At 44.6% G+C, this 19,372-nt stretch overlaps 2 protein-coding genes across 48 annotated transcripts in view; one reads left to right on the top strand and one right to left on the bottom strand.

Annotated features, from left to right (window-relative positions):
• PPP6R3 (protein phosphatase 6 regulatory subunit 3) overlaps nucleotides 1–19,372 on the bottom strand; it is a 131,460-nt gene that overhangs the window by 15,353 nt on the left and 96,735 nt on the right. For all 47 annotated transcript variants that reach the window (XM_065594610.1, XM_065594617.1, XM_065594618.1 and 44 more), the window contains 6 exons: nucleotides 17,768–17,822; nucleotides 6,953–7,083; nucleotides 5,577–5,695; nucleotides 3,685–3,838; nucleotides 1,171–1,277; nucleotides 4–154 (listed from right to left, as the gene is read on the bottom strand). In XM_065594610.1, coding sequence (XP_065450682.1) covers nucleotides 4–154; nucleotides 1,171–1,277; nucleotides 3,685–3,838; nucleotides 5,577–5,695; nucleotides 6,953–7,083; nucleotides 17,768–17,822 — 717 coding nt within the window. The remainder of the gene's footprint in view (nucleotides 1–3; nucleotides 155–1,170; nucleotides 1,278–3,684; nucleotides 3,839–5,576; nucleotides 5,696–6,952; nucleotides 7,084–17,767; nucleotides 17,823–19,372) is intronic.
• On the top strand, nucleotides 11,217–13,427 carry LOC135983359 (uncharacterized). Its single transcript, XM_065594652.1, has 2 exons — nucleotides 11,217–11,892; nucleotides 12,847–13,427. The coding sequence occupies exons 1-2, from the start codon at nucleotides 11,346–11,348 to the stop codon at nucleotides 13,335–13,337; spliced, it is 1,038 nt and encodes a 345-aa protein (XP_065450724.1). The 5' UTR covers nucleotides 11,217–11,345; the 3' UTR covers nucleotides 13,338–13,427.

Genomic DNA, 19,372 nt, shown 5'->3' with positions numbered 1-19,372 from the left:
CACCTTTTGAAGACAGCTGTTTCAGTTTTAGCATCTACAGTAAGGCTCAGTGTTTCCTTCATGCTGCCATTCATTACTGTCTCAGTTACCTTGTCTGCATTTTCCACATCATCTTCTCCATCTGAACTGGCCTCCATAGCAACACTTCCTTGGGCTGATACAGTGAAACAAATTAGGATATTGCTAATGATTTTTATAGTTAATGAGCAAATACAAATCAGTGAGGATGTGTAGGAGGATAATGTCTACTGTAATCATACATAATCTCCCTGCAGTTTTGTTTACTTTGCAAATCCTACATGGCAGGTAAAATATCAATTTTCTGCATCCTCAGCTCTGTGTGTGTACACACACACACACACACACACACACACACACACACACACACACACACTAATCAAATATTTTAAAATATTTAATAGCTACTGAAGAAAACATACATGTTTCATAATAATCTTTTCATTTTCCAAATCAATTAGCAATGTAGATAATTTGCAGCAGCTACAGATCGTAGTTCGGGCTTGTCCACACAGGGAAATTTACTGATATAACTCCCCATTTTGACACTTATTCTGGAACAAGAGTATTCACATGGGGAGTTATACTGGTATTATCATACTGGTACAGGTCTCCTGGTAAGTTTCTGACGTAGACAAGCCCATAGTTAGGTCTGAAGATCCCGGACTTCCAGCACTTGTTATGTTCGTTAACAATGCAATTGGGAAGTGGGGTAACATGGGTTTGATCTGGTAATTTTTAATCAACTTTGACCATGTGTTGGAAAAGCTAGATGACAGGAGGGAGAGAAGGGCACACAGACTGTTCACTGCTGCATCCAAAGACTCAAGATGCTAAAGGCCATCTTAATTAACTAAAGCTCTGCCCAAGTCTCACTGACTAATAAAAAGTAAAGCTAATATTAACACTAATAGCTTGCTTTTATACAGTGCTTTTCTTCCATGGATCTCAAAACTCGTTTCAGAAGAGGTCAGTATCCTTACCCTCAGTTTACCAATGGGGGTACAGAGGTGCTAAGAGGGGAAATGACTTGCCCAAGATCTCCCAGGAAGCCCGTGGTAGAACCAGGAAGTCCAATGCGCTACTCATTTAAGCCACTCTGCTTCTAAGTTATTCGTTTGCACATAATTTGAGTAATTTCAGTGCACTTACCCTCTGGCTGTGTTGCAAGTGCAGATACATTTGCACTCAGGGGATCCATTGGTTCTGTGTTTGTTTCCATTTCCACAGGAGAATTACTTCTTAAAGACTCTTTCGAACTTAAATACAAATGAAAGTGAATTACATTTTGGAAAAAGATTTCTAAACATTAAAATGAAATTTGCTCACATGCAACCAGAACCTTTTAAAATAATGTTTCTATTTCTGTGAATACTATCTACTCCAGAATCCTACTGAAATCAACTATACTAAAACTCATCCAAGAAATGTTAAAGGAATTTTAAGGATGCAAAGTCAAGCACTAAAAAGTTAGGAAAAGCCAGAATTAAGATTTCCTGGTTTACTATCATGAAGAGTGTGCGCGTGTGTGAGAGAGGGGGGCATTGGATAAAAAGGACAAGCCTAATTTTTTTGCCCCTTGCAGTTTCCTTTTAAATATATTTTCAGCTATATGTTGTCCCTTTCAAGGTAATGGTATCTGGGCAAGAGGGTTGCTCAATCTCTATATCCAAATCAAACCAATGCCATCCCTGCCAACGAGGTTGATCAATCACAAAGGTGGTCTTTATAACATGGAGGCTTGGCCATTGGTATCTGGATTAAGTTCTCAAAATGTATACATCCCACAGAACCCCAGACACCACATTTCTGCCACTTCCAATCTGAAATAATTGTAAATGATTTCTTGCCCTGATTCAGCAAAAATATCACTATTCATGAAAGCATGCTTTTAAGTCCCATAAAAGGCAATGCTCCGTGCAGGATAGCAGTCCACCCACATGCTATCAACTGAAGAATTAGGGTCTCATTTTGAAGTGAATTTGAAACAATAGTGGGTTCATTCCTTTACTATTCCAAGGGCACAAGATGCAATTTACACAGTAGGGACTGGGATCCCAAAACTGCAGCAGAAACCTTGAAATTATGCAGCATTGTTCATTTTTACTTCCAAGCAGTCCAGGTCAGACAATATCCCTTGTGTTATTTAATTTGATATTAAATTCAATTTATTGTACATTGCCCCCAAATTTTCAATTTTGAAATGTGCTGTAGATTTTGGTACTGTTAATGTTTAATTGCATTGCAGAAGCTACAGGAAATAATACAGATATTGGCAGGTAGGTAAGGAACAGTTTTTGGTTTTGTTACCTATTAAATAGTTGGACACTTGTTACAGAGAGGGAATACATCTCTTTCCCATCATCTATGAGCAGAGTTCATTTTAAATTTGGGAGGGCAGTTTGAATTACTTGGTCCTCACACCAGTAATTCTTGACAAGCTAGCTGCCAATTGCACCCTGCCCCCATTTCGGGCATTGCATTGAAGAGCTGTAATGGTGACATTTGAAATAATACGAGACTTCATTATAACAACCCAATGGAGATGAATGGTGCAGTTCACATCTCTTGGACCAGTTGCTTCAGGGCAGCTGCAGACTCAGGCAGACATCACTGCATCTGTTTAATTGATTTATATTCTGAATATTATCTTCACCAACCATGCAGGCAAGAGACTAAAGGCATGGTTTACACTACAAAGTTAGGTCAACCCAGCTAACCCTGAGCAACGCAGTTAAGCTGACCTAACCCCAAGTGTAGCTAACAATCTGTCAATGGAAAAATTCTTCCATCAACCTAGCTGCCACCCCTCTCAGTGAGGTGCATTACCTATGCAGACAGGAGAAGCTGTTGCTGTAGGCAGTGTCTACGCTGAAGTGCTACAGCAGGGCAGCTGTTGGCTGCAACTGTGCTGCTGTAGTGTTTCAAGTATAGACCAGCCCTAAATAAAAAAGTACATTCTGGAGCACAATAATTTGGCAATTTTTTAAAGATTCACATTTATGGGGATATTTACATGGCTACAATCCCATTATACCTAGGGCTCTGACTATTTCTGATGTAAACCAATACACAGCAAAAAAGTGCCAAGCACTTCAAAGTACTATGGGACTGTCTAAGCAAGTCACCATGGGCTTCATGGAGTGGATAGATTTTTCAGACATATACAAAACTTTTCTTTTTACATCACAAAACAGAGCCATCAGAGTCTTTCAATTTATTTCACATTAAACAGCTGCATGTGTCACTTAGGCCCAATCTACAGCCATAGTCCACTTATTTAAAAAAAAAAAAAGGCATAAAAAAATAAAGTGTGGCTAGGACTCAAACATCCTAGCAATCAACCAAATTGATTAGCAAGATATGTATGATTAGATACCATCTACACCAGAAATGGACCGTATCTGGGTCTCCTGAGTAGATTATAGTTGTAGAGTAGATGACACCCTTACGCACAATATACCTTTCAACTCCACAAAAAATCCCCAACAACATGGTACAGCAAACTACAAGTAACACTAATTATGTTTAAAGCAGAACTCCATAATGTATTATGCAAACACTTCTGCAAAAGACATGCATATGCCCACTGAAAGGGACTAGTACCAGCTTCCATTATCATTGGCAGCTGGTAGCCTGGGCTGAAGAATAATAAAATTATTTTACCTTAAAGAAGATGTAAACTCTGAAAAAGAAGCCCAGCCAGTTTCTTTTCCTGGCATAGGTTCTTCTGTGCTCCATACATCAGACCCAACAGAATCCAAATTGGTACCATGTGCAGTTTCCATAGGTACGTCAAAGTTAGCTGACCAGTTCGGTGCTAGAAACAGTGACAATTTCAATGATAAGATATTTAGAAATTGATATAATTCACTTTTCTTAATACGTTATGACTCTATACCTGCACATATAGCTATCCTGAAACACTGCAAACTCCCTAATTGTAATAGGGGCTTACATAATGTACATATAAAAGAATATACACTATGCAAAGTTAGAAAATGAATGCAATTCACAAGTACAAAATTAATTTGGTCTATGAAGCTAGAGCAAAATATCACTATAACTCATGGCATTCTGCAATCAAGCCAATCTACCAAATTACACTTAATTTAAAATAATTTAATGGAGTTACACCAGGGATTAATATAGTCACCATTTTACAGAAAAAATATGTATTTGTTACTGTCAACACCTGTTTCTAAAAATGAAAGTTCTTTAAAACTGAGTGTTGTTCTCACGGTTTAGCTTCTGTTTACTAGGTGTGTTTTTCTTAGCTTCAACAAAGAAAATAAATTAATCAGTTCACTAGCACAGTGCTGCAAAAAAACAAATGAGGACTTAACATTTTAAAATTCTTCCCATTTTGAAAATAGGTGTCTAACTTAGAGTACTCATTCAAGGTACTTCATCTTCCCATAAGCAAATATTTGTTTTCATTAGTATTTACATACATAAAACAGGCTGAAAAGGAAGCTCTGTGACTAACTAAAATGTTAATAGGAAATCCCAGTCTAGACAGATATGGGAAGATATCCACAAGGATCAAAACTTTGAGACACAGATGCCAGGGACACCAATCTGACAAAAGGAAAAAAGAGAAAAAACCCTCATTTTATTTTGTTTTTATAATTCCTTATAATCAATATAAAAAACGCTTAGGATTTTTCTACACACAGAAGTTGCACTGGTTTAATTTAAATCAGTTTTATTAAACCAGTGCAACTTGTATGTGTGGACTCTCAATTTAAAAGAGGTTATATCGGTTTAGCTTGCACCTGTGAATTTACTGATGCGACCCAAACTGACCTAAGCCATGTTTAAACTGATATGATTATCTACAAACAAAATTGCACCACTTTTACTAAATCAGTATAAAATAAAGTCGTGCCCTTTAGTAAAACAGGTACAACTGTGTGTTCAGACCAGGCTTAAGAACCCCTAGAAGTCTAATGCCTTAAAACATTAACTGTCTTTATCTACTGCCCAAGTCACTTGTTGGCTCCTGTGTAAAACTATTAAAAAAGAACCAGCATGGAGTAAAAGTTTGTCTGAAACGGGTACATATTTTCTGCTCACAGTCAAATTTTTATTTTCACTAGTTTTAGTGAAGATATCAAATGGTTTAGACTGATGGTCTCCAAAGCTTTTATCAGTTTTAAACAGATTCAAACTTGTTTAAAACTACTCATCCCTTTTGGAGGAAAAACAATTTCTTTAAAAAAAACCCAAACCCATTTTATAAATGGGAATGTTTTCACCTCCTAGCTCACAGAGAGCCTACACAATCAGGTGTCTGACTCAGCCAGGCACCTGAGGTGCTCAGACTTGACAACACTCACATCCTGCTATGAGGACTTTATTCAGAAAATCTCTTTTTGCAAAGGTGAGATATTAAACTTCAGGGACCTCAATAAAGTGGTAAGGAAGACAAAATTGAACTATGCTCTACCACTTAACTGAATGACCATTACATTTTCCCACACTGATAACTTGCAATCTAATTCCTCCATCAGGTAATCTAAGCAGATGGAGGCAGTAGGATAAAAACCACCTACGTTCATTTAAGTCCACTTCCATTTTGTCTTCTGTATTAGTATTTGATTCAAACAAGTCTTGTTTTGTTCCATCCTCTTCTTCAGAGTCTGTACTTTCTTCACTGTCCGTACTGCCCGAGCTTCAAAAAAATATAAAGGGATTGTTTACATTCAATACTTAGAAGGAATTCCCTGGGGTGCATTGGCTAGTGAAGTTTTCCCAAGATTAAAACAGAACTGCAAATCAAGTTAGCATGTAGGAATGAGGCAAGTCTGACCATAAACACTGAGGGATCAGCTGGAACTACACTGCAGCATTAGCTATTAAACTTACTCTTCAGCACTGCCAGAAAGGATGAAGATTTTAGGGTGTTTTTTGACTTGACAAAGTTAACTGACCCATCTCCTCTCCCACAGCAACAAGGGAAAGGAAAGATGGCTGCCACTGCCCTCATGCAAGGGTAAATAGGAAAGTGGAGGGAGTATAGCTACGGGCCAGGCCAAACAACAACAGGCAAAAAAGCAGAGATGGACTTCATTTGCTCCACATGGGCTGCTGCAAATGCCAGAGGAAGCCCAGAAGTAGTCCTAAGGAGAGCAGAGCAACAGCTTCCCCACTCCTCCTCCCTTCCAGACGGACATCCAGGTTGTTCCTTCACTTCTGCATGGACATCAGAGCATTGATAACCTGGCCCTATACACATTCCTAAATGCAGCAGCAACATAATGGTCTGGCACATAAATTCCTGGTCACAGGTATTTGCAAGTGGAGGGAGAACTGACAACAGGGTATATGGTGCTATTGAGCAAAGGTCAGAGGAGACATTCCAAAGGGATCCCTGAAAGGAAATTCTGGATGACAGTAGAAAGCTGAAGGGGCAGTGGAAGCACCGGGGACAACAGATTCCCCTCAACCTGCTCTTTGAAAAAAAATCTCCATTACTGCAGCACAAGGAGGGGGACCCTGGCACTATAGAGCCTGAGTACACTAGCCTCCTGCTGGTGTAGCATGCTGAAGGGAAGGCAGGCTGCTTGGGCTGGACAGCTCAGTGCCTCTGAAAATCATAACCAGGAGGACGACTGCGGAGGTTTGGCCCAAGAGGCAGTGGAGGAAAGGAGCAAGGATGGAAGAAAAAAGGAAAGCTGAAGAAGTGCTGAGTAGCAAAGAGGGCTGATGCCTAAACCTCTTACAGAGGCAGAAGATTGGAAGGGACAGGTGCTGGGCATATCCTCTAATAAGTTAACCAAGAACAGCAGCAACTACTCAATTTGTCTCTGAATTCTCTTTGTTACGCAGGCTTTCCAAGCAGTCAAGAATCTGCATCAACAGATGTACTCAGTGAGAACAGTGAGGTTCTTCTGTAGTACAAATTGGATGGAAAACAAACACTATTCACCTGGATCGTCTCTGGGATTCCGGTGTAAACGCAATGTGTTTTTCTTCCCATATATCTTCTTCATCAGAACCACCATCATCAAACTGCTGTATTCTCTCCTTACAGCATGCCTCAAACAATGCAATATTCCCCTACAGCAGAACACAAAGCAAAAATATGAACGGGGTAAAGACCATTCACAAACTGTACACTACCCCTTATTTCTATGGTTAAACAATTTTAATATAGTCTCAGAAAAGGATAAAGGTGCATATAAGGAGACCACACTATATCCCATGAATGAGATATGCACCCAGATCTGGATTAATCAGCTTTGACTAAGTTTTCTATGAGGACAGTTCAGAAAACTCTGCCTGACAGGGGTGCCTGTTTTACCATTTCCTGCTCCCTCCCTGGGCATAGCTAAAGAACATCTCAACGTTTTCGTGACTTTTTCCCATTGTGGATTCTCTCTCCGCTCACTGCACCAAAGAATGCTCCAGATTTTTGGGGGGAGTGGTGGGAGGTTAAAGGGAGAGGCACATACACTCAAGGAGGGAGAGGTTAGCACACCAGAGAAACGTTTTCTGGGGAAAGATCTTTACACTTCTGTCCCCTTATTCCTTTTACCTTGCTGGCTAAGACCATACTTTGCATTTTGGTGGAAGATTGAGCAGCTACTACCCACACACTTTAAACTGAATAAGCAAACAACACAGACCCAGAGAATGAGATCTGAGTCTATTCCTGAATCTGAGGGCTTGTCTACCCAGTGCAGCAATATGCACTAGAGCAGTGTGATTTCTAAAATACATAGACTCATAGACTTTAAGGTCAGAAGGGACCATTATGATCATCTGGTCTGACCCCCTGCATGCTGCAGGCCACAAAACCGTCCCTACCCTTCCCTTGACTCTGCTGATGAAGTCCCCAAATCCTGTGTCTTAGTGACTTCAATTGGCAGAGAACCCTCCTGCTAGTGATCCCTGCCCCATGCTGCGGAGGAAGGCGAAAAACCTCCAGGGCCTCAGCCAATCTACCCTGGAGGAAAATTCCTTCCCAACCCCAAATATGGCGATCAGTAAGACCCCGAGCATGTAGGCAAGAGTCTCCAGCCTGACCCTTGTTAGCCATTATACTATTTACCTACCATTGCTCGGTATTCCTCAGCTAATATGTTTTACCATTAAACCATTCCCTCCATAAACTTATCTAACTTAATCTTAAAACCAGACAAGTCCCTCGCCCCCACCGTTTCCCTCGGAAGGCCGTTCCAATATTTCACCCCTCTGACGGTCAGAAACCTTCGTCTAATTTCAAGCCTAAACTTCCCCACGGCCAGTTTATATCCATTCGTTCTCGTGTCCACATTAGTACTAAGATGGAATAATTCCTCTCCCTCCCTTGTATTTATCCCTCTGATATATTTAAAGAGAGCAATCATATCCCCCCTCAGCCTTCGTTTTGTCAGACTAAACAACCCGAGCTCCTCCAGTCTCCTTTCATACGACAGTCTCCTTTCATTCCTCTGATCATCCTAGTGGCCCTTCTCTGCACCCGTTCCAATTTGAGTTCATCTTTTTTAAACATGGGAGACCAGAACTGCACGCAGTACTCCAAATGAGGTCTCACCAGCGCCTTTTACAACGGAAGCAGCACCTCCTTATCCCTACTAGATATACCTCGCCTAATGCATCCCAAGACCGCATTGGCTTTTTTCACCGCCACGTCACATTGTCGACTCATAGTCACCTCCGGTCTACAAGAACCCCTAGGTCCTTCTCCTCTTCCGTTACTTCTGTTGTTAGTCATCCCTAAACGCAAACGTATATCAGAGAGAGGGCCTTGAGTAAGGGCATAGCGTTTAACAAATGTGTGTTCAGAGGACCAAGTGGCTGCTTTACAGGTATCAGCCAGGGGAACTTTGCATAAGAAAGCTACAGAGGCAGCCAGAGATCTAGTGGAGTGCGTTCTGATGCCGTCTGGAGGTGTCACCTTCTTCATCTGATAGCACAACCAGATGCACTGAGAAATCCAGTTTGAAAGTCTCTGGGTAGAAATAGGAGTACCTTTGGAATGCTCCACGATGGAGACAAAAAGTCTAGAAGAGTTTCTAAAAGGTTTTGTTCTATCCAAATAGAAGGACAAGGCCCTGCGTACATCTAATGTATGCATTGTGGCTTCGAATGAGTTCGCATGTGGTTTCGGAAAAAAGGTTGGTAGGTGTATCGGCTCATTAATGTGGAATGACGAATGCACCTTTGGAAGAAATTTGGGATGTAATCTGAGGGTAACCTTGTCTTTGAAAAATAGCGTATATGGTGGGTCTGCCATAAGAGCTGCTATTTCTCCTGTCCGTCTGGCGGAGGTAATTGCCACTAAAAATGCAGTTTTCATCGAAAGGTGTAAAAGGGAGCACGTGGCTAGGGGTTCAAATGGTTGTTGAGTTAGACAAGCTAGTACTAAATGAAGGTCCCATGGGGTGGTAGGTGGTTTAATGTCTGGGTATAGGGCTTGGAGTCCCTTGAGGAAACGCTTAGTGATTGGATGAGCAAAAACAGAAGTATCATCAATTTTGTCATGAAAAGTTGTAATAGTAGCTAAATGGACTCTGATGGAGCTGAAAGAAAGGCTGGATCGCTTAAGATCCAATAGATAGTCAAGTATGAGCGAGAGAGATACCGACGTGGGACAAGAGTAAAACGTAGGAAGCGTCTGTGGGCCGGGTGTATAGTCACATGAAAATAGGCGTCCTGTAGGTCGAGGGCTGAAAACCAATCGCCCTGCTCCAGCACTGGGATTATGGTGGTGAGAGTAACCATCTTGAACTTTTGATTTTTGACAAATTTGTTGAGCCACCTGAGGTCGAGGATTGGTCGCCATCCCCCAGTTTTCTTTTCTGTTAAGAAATAATGGGAGTAAAAACCCTTCCCTTTGTGTCGTTCTGGCACAATTTCTATTGCTCCCACTTGAAGGAGATGTTGCACTTCTTGGAGGAGTAGTCACTCGTGAGAAGGGTCCCTGAAGAGGGACAGGGAGGGTGGGTGGCAAGGAGAGGAACGGGATGACGTATCCAATTGTAACCACCTCTATAACCCACTTGTCGGAGGTAATGTTCTGCCATTGGTGGGAGAATGGTCGTAGGCAGTATCCAAAGATGTGTGTGATGGCTGAAGTGGGAACGCTGTTTTCTAAACCCTCGACCAAGGCTTCAAATCTGCCTATTAGTTGGAGGGGGTTGAGGCGCCCCCGCAGAATTGGGACGACGACACTGGAATCTTGGTCTCTGGTGTTGTTGTTGTTGCTCCTGTAGTCTATGGCAGTGTTGTGTATATGCGGGGTAGCGTGGACGTTGGTAAGGTTGGTATCTATATTGCCGTCTTCTTGTCGTAGGTGTCTGGAGACCTAAGGACCGGATGGTTGCCCTTGAGTCCTTCATTGAGTGAAGCACGTTGTTCATGGTGGAAGCAAAAAGTTTTTCACCGTCAAAGGGAAGATCTTCAATGGAAAGAAAGAGGAGGAGAGCCGTGAACCTTGGCGGATGACCACTGCTGTGGCGGTCGATCTTGCTGCAGTGTTGGCTACATCGAGGGCCGCTTGAAGAGCGGTACGTGATATGATTTGTCCCTTGGAAACCAGAGATGTGAATTATTGTTTTTTCTGTTCTGGGAGGTCGTCAATAAAGTCCATGAATTTATTATAGTTTCTGTGGTCATATTTTGCAAGAACTGCAGTATAATTAGCTATATGAAATTGTAATGTCGAGGATGCATATACTTTACGACCAAAGAGGACAAGCGTTTACTTTCCTTGTTGGCTGGGGTGGAGCGGGAATACTGTTTGGCCCTTTGGTTCACTGCATCTACTACTAACGAGTTTGGCACCAGATAGGTAAAAAGGAATTCAGAGCCCTTAGAAAGGATGAAGTACTTCCGGTCCGCTTGTTTACAGGTAGGTAGGCAGGCTTGTAGCTGGAGCGTGCCAGATGGACTTAGCGGGTTCTAAAAGGGCTACGTTGATTGGTAATGCAACCTTCGGCCTGGTCTACACTACGACTTTAATTCGTATTTATCAGCTTTAATTCGAATTTACCCTGCAACCGTCCACACAACGACGCTATTTATTTCGATGTAAAGGGCCCTTTAAATCGATTTCTGTACTCCACCCCGACGAGCGGAGTAGCGCCAAAATCGATTTTAACATTTCGAATTAGGGATAGTGTGGCCGCAATTCGATGGTATTGGCCTCCGGGAGCTATCCCACAGTGCATCGTGACCGCTCTGGACAGCAATCTAAACTCGGATGCACTGGCCAGGTAGACAGGAAAAGCCCCGCGAACATTTGAATTTCATTTCCTGTTTGCCCAGCGTGGAGAGCACAGGTGACCACAGATAGCTCATCAGCACAGGTAACCATGCAGGCTGATAATCGAAAAAGAGCACCAGCATGGACCGTGAGGGAGGTACTGGATCTGATCGCTGTATGGGGAGAGGATTCAGTGCTTGCAGAACTTCATTCTAAAAGACGAAATGCAAAAACTTTTGAAAAAATCTCCAAGGGCATGATGGAGAGAGGCCACAATAGAGACTCACTACAGTGCCGCGTGAAAGTCAAGGAGCTCAGACAAGCCTATCAAAAAACAAAGGAGGCAAACGGTCGCTCCGGGTCAGAGCCGCGGACATGCCGCTTCTACGCCGAGCTGCATGCAATTCTAGGGGGGGCTGCCACCACTACCCCACCTGTGATCGTGGATTCTGGGTCGGGGATAGTCTCATCAGCGACGCCTGAGGATTCTGCCGATGGGGGAGAGGAGGAGGAGGAGGAGGATGAGGAGGAGGATGAGCTTGCAGAGAGCACACAGCACTCCGTTCTCCCCAACAGCCAGGATCTTTTTATCACCCTGACTGAAGTACCCTCCCAAGCCAGTACCCAAGACTCTGACCCCATGGAAGGGACCTCAGGTGAGTTTACCTTTTAAAATATAAAACTTGTTTTAAAAGCAAACGGTTTTTAATGATTACTTTGCCCTGAGGACTTGGGATGCATTCGCGGTCAGTTCAGCTACTGGAAAAGTCTGTTAACGTGTCTGGGGATGGAGCGGAAATCCTCCAGGGACATCTCCATGAAGCTCTCCTGGAGGTACTCCAAAAGCCTTGCCACAAGGTTTTTGGGCAGTGCATCCTTATTCCCTCCTCCATGGTAGGACACTTGACCACGCCATGCTTGCAGCAAGTAATCTGGTATCATTGCCTGACAAAGCCTGGCAGCGTATGGTCCCGGTGTTTGCTGGCATTCAAGCAACATCCGTTCTTTATCTTGTTGTGTAATCCTCAGGAGAGTGATATCACTCCTGGTAACCTGGTTGAAATACGGGAACTTAATTAAGGGGACAGAGGTGGCCGTTCCTACTGGGCTGTTTGCCTGTGGCGGAAAATAAATCCTTCCCTGCAGTTAGCCAAGCGCAGATGGGAAATTGGCCCTGAGTTTTTCGCGTTTGACTAGCAGGGATCTTCCCTGTTACCAGCCACGCGGTGGGGGGGAGGGGTACAGCGATCATCCCAGAGAATTCATGGCAAGAGGGGGGGGGGGGTTAGTTTGTTTTCTGCTGCTGCTGAATGTTAACAGAAAAACCGCAGCACTCTACAGGTTATGCTTGGTATGTGGGAAAGGAGGGCGCAGAAGCTGTAAGACAATGGCTTACCATGGCCGCATGCAAGCCGAATTCTGTTGCCCAGACCTGTGATCTCTAGCAGCAAAGCCACAGGCACTCAGCATTAAGAGGCAAAATGCGACCTTGCACAGAAATCACATGTGCTATGTAATGTGAATAGTGTTGGTCACCGTGAAAGAGTATAAGCATTGTTCTGCAAAATGTAGCTTTTTAAACAATTCTCTCTTTTTTCCCCTCCCTACAGCAGCTGCAAATTCCTCAAGCCTCCCTCCTCCATCCCGAAGGTTATCACAGATAAGGCGTCGTAAGAAGAGAACGCGAGACGAGATGTTTTCTGAAATTATGGAATCCAGCCGCAGTGACAGAGCTCATCTGAATGAGTGGAAGGAAACAGTTTCAAAGTATAGGAAAGAAGCCAGTGAACGTGAGGACAGGAGGGACCAACGTGAGGACAGGAGGGACGCTCGAGATGAGAGGTGGCAGCAGGAAGACCAGAGGAGGCAGGATGCAACGCTGGGGCTGCTGCGTGAGCAAACAGACATGCTCCGGCGTCTGGTGGAGCTTCAGGAACGGCTGCTGGAAAACAGACTGCCGCTTCAGCCCCTGTTCCACCCTCCCCCCTCCCCATGTTCCGTATCCTCCTCACCCAGACATGTAAGAACGCGGGGGAGGCTCCGTACACCTTCCCATTCCACCCCAGTAGACAGCCCAAGCAAAAGGCTGTCATTTTTTTAACCTTTTCTTTGTGGCTTTTTCCTTCCCAGCAATCCTCCTCCCAAATACCACCCGGGTTCCCTCCCTCTTTTTCTAATCTATTAATAAAGAATAAATGATTTTTAAATGATAGTGACTTTATTTGGTTTGAAAGAAAGCTGGGGGAAGGGGGAGGGTGGGTTCCTTACAGAAAATCAGTCAATAAAGGGGGCGGGTTTTCATGAAGGAGAAACAAACCGATATTTCACACTGTAGCCTGGCCAGTCATGAAACTGGTTTTTAAAGCTTCTCTGATGCACAGCGCTTCCTGGTGTGCTCTTCTAATCGCCCTGGTGTCTGGCTGCGCGTAATCAGCAGCCAGGCTATTTGCCTCAGCCTCCCACCCCGCCATAAAGGTCTCCCCCTTACTTTCACAGAGATTGTGGAGCACACAGCAAGCAGAAATAACAATGGGGAGATTTCTTTGGCTGAGATCAGAGCGAGTCAATAATGATCGCCAGCGACCTTTTAAACGGCCAAATGCACATTCTACCACCATTCTGCACTTGCTTAGCCTGTAGTTAAACAGCTCCTGACTCCTGTCCAGGCTGCCTGTGTACGGCTTCATGAGCCATGGCATTAAGGGGTAGGCTGGGTCCCCAAGAATAACTATTGGCATCTCAACATCCCCAACGGTTATTTTCTGGTCCGGAAAGTAAGTCCCTTGCTGCAGCCCTTTAAACAGAGTAGTGTTCCTGAAGACGCGAGCGTCATGAACCCTTCCTGCCCAGCCCGCGTTGATGTTGGTGAAACGTCCCTTGTGATCCACAAGTGCTTGCAGCACCATTGAAAAGTACCCCTTGCGGTTTATGTACTCGGTGGCTTGGTGCTCCGGTGCCAAGATAGGGATATGGGTTCCGTCTATCGCCCCACCACAGTTAGGGAATCCCATTGCAGCAAAACCATCCACTATAGCCTGCACATTTCCCAGAGTCACTAACTTTCGTAGCAGCACCTGAGTGATTGCTTTGGCTACTTGCATCACAGCAGCCCCCACAGTAGATTTGCCCACTCCAAATTGATTCCCGACTGACCGGTAGCTGTCTGGCGTTGCAAGCTTCCACAGGGCTATCGCCACGCGCTTCTCAACTGTGAGGGCTGCTCTCATCTTGGTATTCTGGCGTTTCAGGGCAGGGCACAGCAAGTCACAAAGTTCCATGAAAGTGCCCTTACGCATGCGAAAGTTCCGCAGCCACTGGGAATCGTCCCAGACCTGCAACACTATGCGGTCCCACCAGTCTGTGCTTGTTTCCCTTGCCCAGAATCGGCATTCCATGGATAGAATCTGCCCCATTAACAACATGATCTCCAAAGCACCGGGGCCCGTGGTTTCACAGAATTCTGCATCCGTGTCCGTGTTCATGTCCTCATCATGCTTGTCGCTGCGCTGCCGCCGCCGCTGCCTCCTCGCCTCGTTTTTCTGGTCCTGGCTGAGCATAAACTCCACGAGAACGCGCGAGGTGTTTACAATGTTCATGACTGCTGTCTTGAGCTCAGCGGGCTCCATGCTTGCCGTGGTATGGAGTCTGCAGTGTTCACCCACCCAGGAAAAAAGGTGCGAAAATGGTTGTCTGCCGTCCGTTGCTTTCATGCAGGGAGGGAGGGAGGAGGTGAGGCTGTACCCAGAACCACCTGCGACGATGTTTTTTGTCCCATCAGGCACTGGGATCTTAACCCACAATCCCAATGAGCGCGGGAGACTGCGGGAACTATGCGATAGCTATGGGATAGCTACCCACAGTGCAACGCTGCAGAAATCGACGCTAGCCCCGGTACTTGGACGCACACCACCGAATTAATGTGCTTAGTGTGGTCGCATACATTTCGACTTTATACAACCTGTTTTTCAAATCCGAATTATATAAATTCGGATTAATCCCATAGTGTAGACATACCCTTAGTGGAAGAAGAGGGCTGTAGGATGTCCGTTAACTCATGCTGTTGTTCAGTGACTTCCTCCAAGTTAATTCTCAAGTCATTGGCAACTCTTTTAAAGAGGTCTTGGAATTTTGCGTAGTCATCCGACCGTGTTGGAGGAGGGGGAAGTAAGGCTTCTTCAGGCATTACCTCCAGCTCTACTGGAATAGGAGCAGGACTAGGTTGATCCTGCAAGTGTGACGGTGCTGCCTGGTGTCTTGTCATTGGCAGGTTTGTCAGGTGGTGGTGCTAGACCGGTGTTGCGCCTGGTTAAGGTGGCGTAGCGCGTGTGTTCTCGAGGGTAAGATGCCCATGGTGCCCAATATTGCCATGGTGGTGGGTAGGGCATAGGTGGTGCCATCCAGGGGTTCACCCCTCAGGAGGCAGGATCCTGAGAATAGGATGAGGTAATTTTTCTAAAACCTCTGTTGACTGGGGTCTGGGGATGCAAGAGTTGATGCGGAGAAAAACCCTCCTGTGGTCCAGTTTCCTCCTTCCTGGAGGAAGGTTGTTCAGAACCTGACTCTGCCATTGAAGAGAAACAGGCATTCAGCAGGGGAGACTGCAGGATAGGTGACACCAGCAGATCTCTTGCCTGAGTAAATTGGAGTGGTGAGGCTCCTGCGTGAGGTGAAGGCTGTGCAGGAGGAAGTTGCAATGAGGGAACATTCCTCTGAGCTGGGGTTTTGCTTCTTGGCTCCCTGCCAATCAGTTCCACGGGTGCCGGTGCCGTGGCCGGTGCCGGGAGGGCAGCATCAGCCTGCAGGGGGTCAGGCAGGGTGTGGAATGTCAGCACTGCGTCCGTCGCGGTGCCGACCAGTGCCAGAAGAGAGGCAAGTAGCTGAAAGCCCGAAGCCTCGGCACCAGAGCTTTGCGCCGCCGCTGCAGCCTCAGGCTGTTTTCACGCGTTGCCAGAGGAGCCCAGCTTGTCAAATGTGCTCAAGCGGGGTAGCACAGGCAGGGAAGCGGTAGATCTGCCCGGGGAGGGCTTGTGTCTCAGGGTTTCCTTTGAAGATGACAAAAGGTTCCCTTTCTTTGCAGATTTCTTGTATTTCTTTGAGGCGGGGGGGCTGTGGTGGGCAGCGGAGCCGGAATCAGCGCCTGGGTCTGAAGCCGCAGCTAGGGATTTCTGGAGGAGGAGCAGTTTCAGTCTAAGCTCCCTGTCCTTCTGTGCCCTGGAGCTAAGTTTGCTGCAGTGGGCACATTTTTGAGGAATGTGGGTCTCCCCCAAACATTTTATACAGTGTGAGGGGCCATCTGACAGTGGGATAGCCTCCTTGCAGTTAGAACAGCATTTAAAGCCTGTGGAGCCAAGCCTGTCTGAAGCGGCTGCAGCTGACAGGATTATTTTTTTTTTTTTTTTTTTTTTTTAAAGATAAAAATGGTAACTAACTATAACTAACAACAAACTAACTAACTAAAAGGGTAATTGTAGCAAGAGAAAGGAATTTCCTAACGAGTCTGCTGAGCTCCGTCTCAGGCTGGGGACGGTAGAGAAGGAACTGAGGAGACCGGCCACGCATGCGTACTATTAAGCTAGACTCACAGCGGGGGGCAGCCTCTGCGCATGCGTGGCCGGTACGAGTACTGCTACAAAAATCTCCGAGCAAAGGCGCAGGGACGCACCAATACCTGGAATGGAGCACCCACAGGGACATCTCTCGAAGAAGCAGCAGTGGTTCTCAAAGTGTGGGGCACAGAGAAACATTTGCGGGGAAAGGAGGGTGGGAACGGAATGCCATGCTTCGAGCCCTGCTCCACCCCCAGATCAGATGTCTGGTCTCCAACCCTGTTCAGATCACAGTCCTGCTCCACTGCTAGGCCCAGCTCTGCTCTCACCCACAGCTCCACTCCACACGCTGCTCCGGCCCCAGCCCAGCTCTGCCCTCATTCCCTCTCCATCCCCAGACCAGCGCCGCCTCTAACCCCAGCTCCTCCTGCAGCTCTGCCTTCAGTCCAAGCTCTGCCGCTGAGGAAACCTTGACTGGGCAGTAATGCGGGTGGGGTGGGGGGTGCAGACAGGGCAGCGCACTTGGAAAAGTTTGAGCACCTCTGTCCTAGAGCATGCCAGCATGGATCTACACGGGCCAGTTAGCACATAACACATTGACACACACCCCTCTAGTACGCTATGCTGCACTGTGCAGACGAGCTCTGAGGCACCTCTACCACAGCAAACAGGCAGCTTTTTACTGCATTTCCTTTGGAGCCGGCTAACAGAAGCACTTGTATCTGGTCATACCTTAAAGTGAAAATGGCTCTGCTCAGAAGTTGATATAGAAAGCAGTGACCAAGTTTCCCAATGACACAAAGGCTTTACATCATTACAAGAAAGTGGGTGGATGAGCTAGTCCTCAAAGATAATATTGAAAAGAATCATTTGACTCACCATCATCCTACAGGTTGAAGACAAGTAGAAGTGTTAAAGTTTTATTATTTATCAGTCCACTCTCTCAAGGACAAAAGTCATGATAGCAGCAGGAACGTATACTCACACTTTCATTTGTATTGAGGGTAAAGTTGATGTCTGACACTCGATCAAAAGAGACACTGCAAAAAAAAAAAAGTACAGATTTATGCACTAAAAGCAAAAAAGATGCTGCAATTTACACAACAAATAAAGAGACATTTCATATTCTGAACTCTTTACTGCGCAAGAATACTAAGAGGACCAGAAACTATAAAACTTAAGTAGTAATTTCCCACACAAGAAAATAGTTTTAACTTGTGTTTAGGAGAAACATGCCTCCTACTATCATTCAGTTAAACAATTTATTAAATCATGGGATGTTTTCCATGCACAAAATCTTACAAGACAGTTAAGCCAATAATATAAAAATGGCTCTCTTATCAGATACATGGACAAAATAAATCCAAATAAACTAACTAAATGCATATCATGTGGTCGAACACCACACATCTCAATTTCTTTTTCTCTTTTTACAATAGAAAAATAGTGAGTACACAGTTCCAAGGAATGTCTACCAAACTGACAGAATAAATTTTTAAAAATAAGTTGTCAACTAAGGCCTTAAGTCCATCAAAGAGATCTATGCAGGCAGATTTTACACCTGCCCACTGACTTCAGGGAGATTCTGAAGACATAATGGTCCACCAAGGCAGATTCTTTTGCAAGACTGGACCCTAAATGTAAAGTGTCAAAACTAATTTTAAACTTATTTCCTAAGCAAAAAAACCTGATGACCCTTTTCTTACTGACTAGTGAACAGCAAGGAAAACAAATTTCACATGTGAAATACTAAGTTCAAAAACTAACATTTATTGTCCCTTTAGACCTAAAAACTGACCTCTCCACAGTGAGCCCACCTGCAGAGTTTCATCTTAAGGACTGCAAACATTCAGTATTCCTCATGTCTAAAATACCCTTCCTGCAGATGTGAAATAGGGGGGAAAGTCTGCCAGCCTTTCAGGACAATTCACAGGTATTCTCTCTTTAAGCACGTATGTGAGTGAGTTTAAAGTTAGCTGTGCATTTGTTAATCTTCCCCTAAATCCTCACTGCATTAAAGATCTGTTGGAGGAGGGGGTAGAAGAGAAACAGCATTTACAGTTCGTTAGATATGACCTTCAAAGTCAAAGCAGATCAATTTTAGGCCCAACAATTTTAACAATATTCCTTTTACATAAAAGGACTAGAATCACATAATTGAACCACCATGCAAGTAACTAAAGAATAGCCAGCATTTACAGCTAGAAAGTAGGTAAGATTCCAAGCAATGAAGTTACTCATTTTTTTTTTTATGAGAGCCGTGTGGTTTCTGATGGGCGATATCAGGGACCAAATTCATAAGTGGTAACTAGAGGCATAACATCTAGGCAGAGTGCACACCTCAAGGGATCTGCATTATATTTATATAAGCATCTTGTTAATTATGTGTCATCTTCTTGACAGACTCACCCAAGCAGTATAGTAAACTAGCTCCTATGGCAGGTGTATACCAAAAATACTGCTACCCAAGTATATTTAATTAATTTAAATTGACTTCTTTTCTACAGAATCCCACCTCCTGAAAGTGAATCTTCATCTCTACACTCAGAGGTTTCATATACAATTCCCTTCCCTGTTGAGAAGGCAGGAG

This window comes from Chrysemys picta, chromosome 4 (assembly GCF_011386835.1).
Source record: "Chrysemys picta bellii isolate R12L10 chromosome 4, ASM1138683v2, whole genome shotgun sequence".
Taxonomy (NCBI): Eukaryota; Metazoa; Chordata; order Testudines; family Emydidae; genus Chrysemys; species Chrysemys picta.
This window is presented reverse-complemented; position numbering and strand designations above follow the sequence as displayed.